The sequence below is a fragment of the Myodes glareolus genome, chromosome 6, assembly GCF_982192425.1.
Source record: "Myodes glareolus chromosome 6, mMyoGla1.1, whole genome shotgun sequence".
In the NCBI taxonomy this organism is placed as follows: Eukaryota; Metazoa; Chordata; class Mammalia; order Rodentia; family Cricetidae; genus Myodes; species Myodes glareolus.
In genome coordinates this window covers 40177339-40188385 of record NC_142031.1, presented here as the reverse complement: position 1 = coordinate 40188385, position 11047 = coordinate 40177339, and the positions used below count along the sequence as shown (strand labels likewise).

Genomic DNA, 11047 nt, shown 5'->3' with positions numbered 1-11047 from the left:
ACAATTAGACTTCTCTTTTTAAGACTTTCAGAGAAATAAAATCAAACACTGTGTAGTCTTTTTTTTTCTCATTCTAAACTTTTTGCGGCTCATTTCCATTGTCACATGAATTGATACAATTCACTCTTTTCCTTGCTGAGTGCTATTCTACAAGGTGGGCACAGCATGTTTTCTTTATCCATTCCCCCACTGTTCTTGTGTAACATGAGGGCTGGCTTGTTAGGGTTTCTGTTCCGCCCAGTACCCCACAACTGGCAAGCCCAAAGAAAATCACACACAGGACTCCATAAGATTATAAACTGATTGGCCCATTAGGTCAGGCTTCTTGTTAACTCTTATAACTTATATTAACCCATTATTCTCATCTATGTTAGCCATAATGGCTCCGTACCTTTTTCAGCTGGTCAGGTTACATGCTGTCTCTTCGGTGGTCTGCACAGGAATGCCCGAGGGACCTTCCTCCTCCGTTGCCTTATTCTATTCTCATTGCCCCGCCTCTACTTCCTGTCTGGTTGACCCGCCTATACTGCCTACCTGGCCAATCAGTGTTTTATTAAAATATGATTGACAGAATACAGACAATTCTCCCGCATCATTCTTGTTTCATTTCTGTTACTATGATAAAATGTCCAGAGGAAAACAACCTGGGCAAAAGAGAGGGGCTTTTGTTAGATCATTGGTTCAGTTCCAGGCTACAGTTTGTCACTGTGGGGAAACCAAGGTGGCAGCCACTTGAGCAGCTAGTCACATCCACACACAAAAGCAACGTCTTTGTTAATCTTCTATTATTGTGAAAAGACAGCATGACCAAGGCAACTTATAGATGAGTTTTTCTGGGGGGGTCTTACAGTTTCAGGGGGTGAATCCATGAACTTATAGTAGTGGAGCAGTAGCCAAGAGCTCACATCTTGAGACACAACTGCAAGACAGAGAGAGACTCGATTAGTGCAAGTCTTTTGAAACTCAAAAGCCTGTCCCCATTGACACATCTCCTCCAACAAGACCACAAATCTTCATCCTTCCTGAATAGTTCCCCCAACTGGGGACCAATTAGATGAACCTATGAGGGTCATTCTCACTCATGCAGAGGGATAATAATGAATCAGTGATTGCATTCAGCTCACTTTCTCCTATTTTATAAATTTTAGAACCCAAGTCTAGGGAATGGCTCTGCCCACTTTTAGGATAGCTCATCCTATGCTAATTAACATAATCAAAGTAACTCCCAACAGATATGTCCACAGGACAACCTGGGGTAGACAGTTCCTCACTGAGACTGTCTTCCAAGGTGACTAAATTGTGACAAGTTGACAATTAAAATAAAACAAACTATCACACTTGCTCCAGCCCATTTGGTCATTACACACAATGTAACCATGAGGATTCATGTGTAAGTCAATATATGATCATATGATTTCTTTCTCTTGGATAAATGTCCAAGAGTAATTGCTGCTGAGCAACAAAGTAAACACATTTCTTTTTATGCATAAATATACATTTATGTGTCCTCCAATTTCTACATTTGATGCACATATTTTAAGTAACAAGAAACTGCCACACTGCTTTGCAAATGATCACATTGCCATCAACAATGCATGGGGGTGCCAGGTACCCGAGTATGTACAGCACTTGGCACTGCCTGCCTCCTTCACTGTTAGCCAAGAAACTGCCACACTGCTTTGCAAATGATCACATTGCCATCAACAATGCATGGGGGTGCCAGGTACCCGAGTATGTACAGCACTTGGCACTGCCTGCCTCCTTCACTGTTAGCCATTCTCTTGAGTAGGTGGGATAGCTATCTCTCTATGGTTTTAAAGTGCTTTGCCCAGGGACTTAGCTAAGTGAGTGCATTTATTACTTCTCATAACTACTTTCTGAAGCACATAATAATGTTCTCACTCCACACATTGGTAGTCTAAGACATGTAAAGAATTCATAGGTTGGAGCTTGATCAGGGCCATAACATACACAGTAAATGCCAGAGCCAAACTTCAGTCCCAGTGTGCTGACCCCAGAGGTCAACTCCTCTGCTGTACTGGCCTCTCAAGGGTAAATTCTTGGGCTTCACTATGGGTCCTGTGGTAGTTTGAATGGGAATGGCTCCATAGGTTCATATATTTGAATGTTTGGTCCACAGTTGGTGGAACATTTTGGGAAAAATTAGGATGTATGGCCATGGTGGAGTGGACCTTGAGTTTGAAAAGTCCACACCATTTCCAGCCATTCCCAGTTTCTCTCTCTCTCTCTCTCTCTCTCTCTCTCTCTCTCTCTCCCCACCCCCTCTGTCTTTCCAACTTGGGAATAGTATGTAAACTCTTGGCTGCTGCTCCAGCATCCTGCCTGCCTGCCTGCCTGCTGCCATGCTTCCCACCATGGTGGTCATGGACTCACCCTCTGAAACTGTAAGCCAGTCCCCAGTTAAAAGGTTTCTTCTATAAGTCACTTTGGCCATGGTGTCTCTTCACAGAGGCAGAACAGAGACTGCAACAGATTCCAGCTACTTCACAAGAAGGCTGGAGATGGCAGCAGTCACCCAAGAAGAGGTGCTGCGGAGATGAAGGGGTTAAAGACAGCTGAAGAGGTTGCTGCCCACAGTCCACATTCGGAGACAGGCCAGAAGGGTGAGGCCAAAGGCCTCTGGTACCAACCTCTGTCTTTCCCTGCTGACCCCATCAAAGGACACCACGGTAGCTCTGCCTTTGCCAACAGTTCACAGCCACCTCTGACCCACCCTTTTTTGCTGATTGACTCTTGCCAGTGCCCTGAGAAGGGCCCCACCTGGTTCAGGCACCGCTACAAGAATCTGGGGTGTGTCTGTGGAAAGCCTACCCTGCGGTCTTAGATCCTTTCTGGAAACAGGTGGGGCAGTACTATAAATGAACACATGTGCTGCTTCCATAAGGGGCCAGAGAACAACCGCAGACAGCACAAAACTCCACAGCAGCGTCAGGTTTCCGACATATCGCCTCTGAGTCTAGCGACTACCCTGTGCAGAATGGACTTCATTATAACAAGACCAAAACAGGAACCCCAACCACGGCTTATAACATCAGGCTGAAATTAAAAAATGTTGACCAGTTCTCAGTCCTATTGCAGTCATCTTCCTATTTAGACACAAACAGAGGTGGTGGCCTAGTGTCCATTGTTCATGCAGGATCTTATCTCTGTTTTCTCCACCACAGAGATCATTAACAGAGTTTTTTTGGGGGTAGTATAGATTGCTCTATCTCCTGGCTACTTTGGAATAGATATTTCAACTCTCCAATCTACTTGGTAGAAACTTCAAATTGCTTGCTTCATTTGGTCTTAAGAACAGAGATACATGATGCCGACACTCATGCCAATGAACTGTGAACAGCTGTTCTCTTGATACGGCGATCTCATTCTTCCACTTTAGAATTGAGCATACCCTATGGAAGATGGTGCCAAAAATGGCATAGCCTTCTGTACCAGGCCACCAAATCATGACATGGAAACTTATTATTTTTGAATGCTCAGCCTTAGCTTATACTTGTTTCTGGCTAGTATTTTTTCTCTTCATCTAGTTCTCTTCATCTACATTTTGCCTAAGGGCTTTTTCTTTTTCTTTCCTTCTGTATACCTTACTTTTGTGCTGTCTCCATGTCTGGCTAGTAGCTGCCTGGCTTCTGGTCCCCGGCATCTCTCTCTTTTTCTCCCTCATTCTCTCCTCTCTCCTCTCTTGTTCCTCTGCTCCTACTCATTTTCTTTGGGGGGCAACCCCACCTATCCTTTTCCTGCCTAGCTATTGGTCGTTCAGCTTTTTATTAGACCAATCAGTTGCCTTAGGCAGGCAAGGAGAAACAAATGCAACAAATATTTGCATACTTAAGCAAATGCAGCATAAACAAAAGTAACACCCCTTTACACAGTTAAAGTAATATTCCACAGCATAAACAAATATAGCACATCTTTACATAGTTAAAATAATGCTCCACAATAGTCTTATGAGCCCAGAGAGGCTGACCCAGGACAAAGAAAACCAGTACTGGCTTTGAAGGTTCTAAGGTCACCCACAAGAAGAGGTTAACTAAACTCTTGAGGTACTCAGTCAGGATCCTGGAAACAGGAGTGTATGTATATCAAGCAGGCCAGGTCTGAGATACTGTGGCCAGGGTCAGGTCTCAGCGTTAAGTTTATTCCTCCTATCCTTTCCTACCCTGTATCTCTGGACCAGCCCCTATCTACTGTAGCTTCTCATGGAGCAGCATGATGCTGAGCAAAAAGCCACACCAGTATAGGTGAAAAAAAAAAACTTGAAAGATGTCTAAGCAATAATCAATTCAGTTAGTACATCAAGAAGCTCCTGGTTATGTTAGATCTGAAACATAGCCCCCTCAAGTTCAAGGAAACTCAGGGAACCAAGGGTTCAGGTTCACATGGATGGTAGTTATTCAACTGAACCCTTGAAAAAAATTGTCTTACATGCACAATCTGTTTCGTCAATTTCTCCTCGGTGTGAGGAGCTGCAAAATGAATGGAAAGAACTGTTCAAATTGAGACTCCAGCTGTGGAAACGGACATGTGGGGGTGGTGTCAAGGTGTGGCTTACGGTAGGGGACACGCCTGGACATGGGAATGACGTCAGCATCACAGACCTCAGGGTGCGCTGCTGCCGTGCTCCAGGTCGTCTTTGGGCGTGGCTTGCACCCCGCAGGTGCTGCATTTATGAAAGTGATACACAGAGAAGTCAATAGTGTGTCATGAAGCCAAGGCTCCCTCTGAGGGAACACCAGGAGCCAAAGAAAGGGATTTGGGGCGCTTTCCTGATGCAAAATTGGATGAAGACTTTAAAGAGAGGACCAGACTCCCCAAGGCCAATATTTTATTCGTGATTATATCAAATTGGTTGACTGGAGCCAAGGGCATGAAGGCCAGGGGTCACTTCCACCCTCAAAGTGTTAAGAAGGTAGAAAAGCTAGAAGAAAATTACTTGCTGACACTGAGGATAATACTAATCACCCCCCTGTGGTGTTGGCTATTCATCAGAGATGACTGCTTGGACACGGATTAAGCCAATAGAAAGTCTTTATTAACTGGTCAGCAATGACATCAGGAGTTTGGGATCCTAGTATAGTCCTGAGTCTTTCTCAGGGTGAGCTTTTAAGAACAAAAACCATGTTCTGGATTGACATACTTCAGTTCACAAGAACAGTTAGAAGCAGAATTAGAGAAGCTAAAAAGTAAGGTTAGCACATTGTGAGGCTTTCCCAGAACTCTATGAACGTTGACAGATTAGGCCTTTGTTTTGGTTTTGGCAGGGGGTGCTGTCCACAAGCTGAGCTTCACAGCTCGAATGGCACTTCCATCTTGGAGTCAATTGTGCTAAGGTCTGGGGCCTGCTAATATCTAGGGTCCTGTTATAGCAGGATCCCCAGGAAGTGGCCTAGAGCCTTCACTGTGACAACTTCTGCTGTGATGGGCTCAAGAGAGGTGGCAGGAAAAAGAGGTGAATAATTTGCTCCAATGTAGAAATTGTTCCATGACGTTTGTAGAGCTATAAGACAAAGTCATAAACCAAGTTATTTTTCAATGTTAGCCAGATAAGCAGGCGTTGGTTGCTACCTGGTGACATCTGCAGCTTTGGGGTCGGTGGAAGTCCATGGTATGTTAGCAATAGGGACTACCTGACACTTGGTGTGATGTTAATTAGACTCAGTGATGGGCAAGTGTTTTGGTCAGGGTTCTCTAAAGCAGTGGTTCTCAAGCTTCCTAATGCTGTGACCAACCCTTTAACATAGTTTCTCATGATGTGGTGACCCCCCCCCAACCACAAAATTATTCTCATTGCTACTTCATAACTGATGTGCAGATATTTGACTCCGGTGAAAGGGGTCCTGACCCACAGGTTGAGAACCACTGCTCTAGAGAAACAGAACTTATATAATGAATGTATAAATATAAATATCTATAGATACACACACACATACACACACACATATATAGAGAGAGTTTATTAGAATGGCTTACAGGTACAGCTAATTCAACAATGGTTGTCTACCAACAAATGATACAAAAATCCAGTAGTTGTTCAGTCCACAAGGTTGGATGTCTCAGCCGGTCTTCAGTAGATGCTGTAATCCCAAAAGAGTAGATTCTAATGCCAGTGAAAGAAAGAACTTGCTAGCAAGGTGGGAGCAAGCAGGCAAAGAGAGAGAAACTTCCTTCTTCCACATCCTTACATAGGCTGTCATCCAAAAGTGTGTCCCAAATTAAAGATGTATCTTCCCACCTCCAAATGATTTATTAAGAAAAAATTCCCTTATAGGTGTGCCCAGCCATTTGGTTTTTAGTTAATCGGGTTTTAGTTCCATTCAGATGTAGTCAAGCTGGCAATCAAGAATAGCTATCCCAGCAAGGAATGGATATTAAGATATATAAAAATAATACAAGATGATTTGTCTATGGATCTGGAACATGATAACTTTCCACAATCACAAAGTTTGACTAAGTCAGTCAGCCTTGTAGACTCGGTAACACATGCATGGCCCTTTAGTTGGGGAACTTTAGCTCACAGGCAAATATAGAAGTCTCTTCTTTCTGTTTTCAGTACAAAAAAATACTAGGGAGACATTTTTGAGTCAGCTTATGTCTGGTGATCAACCACAAACTAATTGAGGTAATGAAGACATAAGAGAAATTGCAATTTCTAAGGCTAGGATACGAAAGAATAGCTCTCAAATACAAAACAGCAGGCTGTGTCAGAAGATAGAAGAGTTTGGGAAAAAAAGCAGAAGTTGCTCCACAGCCGTTCCGACCATGAGAAAAGGATTCAAAGTGAGCCAATTGATAGTGGATTGAGAGCCCCATTGTCTAGAAGGCTGAACTCCTCCCTGGTCTCAGCGTTTTCAGGGCTGTGGTCAAGGACAAACTGGAGGGGTCCAGGATGGAGAGAGCCAGGATGTACAACATGTTTGTTCAGAGAAATGGAATGCAACAACAACAACAAAAAAAACCCACTTTCTTTCTGCCCCTGCTTCTCTCCCGGCCTGCCTATCACTCAGCCTTGCTCTTTGGAACAAGTCTTTAGCAAGCTGAGAAAGGCTGAAGAAAACCTGTGGTGGTTCCTCTCATTCTCCAGTCCATTCCTCCATACCTAAATGTTGCAATTCAGTAATGACAATGTCCAGTTGAGCACAGTAAGCAAACCTGAGTCTTAAACTTACCCACTGGGCTTGTCCAGAAAGGAAGCATCACAGCAAGGTGGGAAGCACTCTACTGTTTCCCTACTCAGGAGACCCCTGCAAACCACAAGTTTTGAAAATTGTAATTTATTTTCCAGTACTAAGGATTGATCTCCAGGCTTTGCACATACAACGCAAACGTGCTACAGAGCTATCACAGGCTCTCCTTGTTGTTGCTATTGTTGTTGTTTGACTTTGTTGTTGTTGTTGTTTGACTTTTTGAGACAGTGTCTCAGAAAGTAGCCCAGGCAGGCCTCCACCTTGCAAGCCCCCTTTCTCAACGCCCTCAACAGCTGGGACTACAGGCCTGTGCTACCAAGGCCCTGATCAGCCATATAGTCTGTGCCCTCCACCCATCAAGATGGCTGCAGGTTTTCTGATCTCAGTAGTGAGCGTGGTGGAAGAAAATGGAGAGAAGTTGGGAGGATGCTTAGAAGCCCTTGGTGTTGTCTTGCTCTGGCTTTGGAGTATGCAAGGTGTGCATGCATGTGTGTGTGTTAAACCTCAGGGATCATTCTCTGGGCAGCAACCACCTTGTTTTGGAGCACAGGGGCTCTCACCGGCCCAGAGCACACCAAGGAGTCTGGGCTTTGGGTGGCCAGTGAGCCCCAGTGATTCATTCTCTTGCCTCTGGATTACAAGTTTTTTTTTCATTTGTAACCTAGATTCTGGGGGTCAAACTCAAGTCCTGTGCTTGCAAGGCATGTACTTTATGACTAAACTTGGAAGTTTTGCTGTGTTTTTAAATTTTTATTCATTTTATTGTTGTTATTATTGTTATTACTATTACAGGTGGTCATTGCTATACCAGGTTTGCCTATGGTGTTTTGTTATTTTATATAGAAGTTCATATTTGTAGTCTAGGTAGGACCTCAAACTCATGAGCATCCCTCTTCACCTACCTCCCAAGTTCTGGGTCTAGAGGCATAAGTCACCGTGCCTGGCTTGGCTTTAGGGTTTTCACTGCCTTCTAAGTTTTCCAAGCTTTTCCCCATTTAATTTTTATTGTCTCTAGTAAAGTATGGTAATGCCAAACAGTGAAGAGAGAACTAGAAAAAAAATTAGTTTTAGTCTACTTGTTTTCATACCTAGAGAGAGCACAGGTCATGAAGACCACTCAAAGAAACCGCTGGAATTGCCACAAAACAGGAGAAAGGAAGCCATAGCAAATATATTCCTGAAGGAAGACAAGGCAAGGCAGGCTTATGATTTCCTAAGTTGAATAATTTCAGGGGGTACTGGAATACAGGAGCATCTCTGCTTGTCTCATATAGAGGAGTACAGTGGCCTGGAGTGTGAGGGCTCTGTAAGGGAAGTGGTTTGGGGGCTGTGAGGTTCACAGCTTCCCAAAAGGGAAATGACCAGCCTCCAAACCAGCCTCAATACTACATTAAACCCTTTACATTGTGTTTCATAAGTTCTTTAAGACTCCTCCCCACAAAAGACAGCTCTCTTACAGCGCCTTCATTGTCAGAAAGTGTTATCTGTCTGTGTGTACATGAGAGAGAGAGAGAGAGAGAGAGAGAGAGAGAGAGAGAGAGAGAGAGAGAGAGAGAGAGAGACTCATGTAATATCCAGACTGGTCTTAAACTCTGTAAGTAGCCAAGAATGACTTTGAATTTGTTTGCCTGTCTCTGCCTCCTGAGTTCTAAGGTTACAGTGTGAACTACCACACCCAGGTTTTGGAGGGAGGGAGCTGAGACTGGTCTTAGAATATTAGCCCAAGGCTCCTGTTTCTACCTCCCAAGTACTAGAATTATAGGTACATGCCACCATGCACATTCTACCACATTTGAAAGCACTGGATTTCTAGTGTCTTTCAGCTCAAGTCCAAAGTCACCTTGCCTCTGCAAGAAGCCATCTTGGACAGAGTTCCTTTAGAGAAGGCTACAAGCTAGATCTCTGCAGAATTTCTCATATTGGGCACTGAATTTCACACAGCGAATCCCAGCAAAGAGCAGGTCACTGGGCTCCAGGCTATTGGAGGGAGTGAGCAGCGCAGCCAAAGGATAAAGGACAAAGGCTTTCCAGTGATACTGAATGAAAGGACGCCATAAAATTCAGTAGTCAAGTGCAGTAATTTCTAAATGCATGAAAGTGTTTATACTGAATACAGTTTCCATTCTGCCTAAGATGCCCCAAGGTTCTATAAATGCTGCTGGGCAATGATGTAGACAACATTCGGCTCTCATAGCCCATTTGCTGAGACTTGAAGATCAATCAAGCCAAGACCGATGTATATGTATGTACACAGAAAAATCCAAGGTGCAGGTCTGCGAGACAGTTCCCCTGGTTAAGGTGCCTGCTGCCATGCCTGATAGCCCAAATCTGATTCCTGGGACCGACATAGAACTGACTATTTCATGTTGTCCTTTGACGCCTACATATGTGTGGTGGTGCATGCATACATGCACGCGCATGCTCACATGCTTGCAAGCACACACGTAAATGAGAGAGACATCAAGGTATCTGCAGTAAAAAGAACTAAAGGGACAAGTGGTGAATGGTGATAGGGTTGCAGACAGGGTACAGACTGTGTCTGTGTAAGGACACTAGAACTGTCAGCAGGCAGACACTTGCTGAGATGCTGTAATGATGACTTAAGGGGTGCCAGTTGAAGATGTCAGGTTTCTCCTGAGGCTAGGGCATGATCTAAGTGAAGAATGACAGAATCTCATCTAGACAGGTGTAGACAAGATTTCAAAGTACAGAACCGGACCTCAGTTTCCCTACCTAGTACTGAGGGTGGGGCAGCCCTCCCCGGGGGTTCCGAGGCCCAGCCCACTGGGACACTAGGAGGCAAGGTTCCACGCCACCACGGGTGCAGGAGGACCCGCCCTGGCTGCAGCCTTAGGGCTGGGACGAACCGAGCAGGGGCGGGTCGCGCGGGTGCCCTCACCGCTAGCCGCCCAATCGCCGAGGGCCCGCGGAGCCCCGGGGGGCTGGGGCAGCGGGCGGAGTGTGCCGCGGCTGCGCCGACGCGCGAGCGCAGGGCCGGGCCGAGCGGGCGCGCTCAGTCTGGCGGCGGCAGCGGTGCTTGGACAGACAGACGTGCCGGGAGCGCAGCACTGCCCGCAGCTCAGCAGCCGGGGCCGCGCCCGCCCGCCCTCCCGCCCGCCATGGTGTCGTGGATCATCTCCAGGCTGGTGGTGTAAGTGGCTTCTTCTACGTCTCTTCTTCCCTTCCCTCCGGGTCTTCCAGGTCCCCTTAGGGCCGCGCGCCCCTGCGAGCCACCAGCCCCGGGTCGCTAGAGCTATTAATACCCGGCGGTCGCTAAATTTAGCAGGTACAGTAGCTGCTTGGGGACGCGGGGTTTGTGAGGAGGCGTAGGACGCGCGGTGCTACTGGCCCAAGGGTAGCCGCGGGCGCAGGCGGCGCCTTGCAGGGGGACCGGGGCGTGGGTCCCCGCACATTGGTGGAGTCGCCCGGGTTGGGTGATGCGCGTCTCGCCTTGCCTCTGTTGCTTTGTTCCATTACGGGTGGGGCGGATTTGCAGGGGCCAGGAGTGGGTGCCCGCGCGTCTCTCTCCTTTGGGAGAAATGCCCTGGTCTCATCTGCCGCCGCGCTTTGTCAGGTGAAAATGACAGACAGACAAGCAAGAGGTGCTGCCAGGAAGGGTCATTGCGGAGACGAGTAGCCAGAAGGAAGTGGCGCTCAATGGAGTGAAGAAGATACTCCTTTTTTAGGTTTCTCAAATAGACAGAGGCAAAGGCAGGTGGCAAATAGACTAGTATGCATCTTGGGAGTAGAAGTCTTCGTCCCTCTTGTCTGCTTTCATTTGCAGGGGTTTAAGACACAGGGGCAGGCACCTCTAGGAATGCACGGGAAATTTCTAAGTGACA

General features: G+C 46.2%; 1 protein-coding gene across 2 annotated transcripts in view; it reads left to right on the top strand.

Moving 5' to 3' along the window:
• The first annotated feature begins 10204 nt into the window (after positions 1 to 10204).
• Reep1 (receptor accessory protein 1) overlaps positions 10205 to 11047 on the top strand; it is a 104819-nt gene continuing 103976 nt past the window's right edge. The window contains exon 1 of one of the 2 annotated variants that reach the window (XM_085690707.2): positions 10205 to 10356. In XM_085690707.2, the coding sequence (XP_085546833.1) occupies positions 10325 to 10356 (32 nt within the window). In that variant the 5' untranslated portion in view covers positions 10205 to 10324. The remainder of the gene's footprint in view (positions 10357 to 11047) is intronic. The other variant, XM_085690708.2, reaches the window with a different exon arrangement.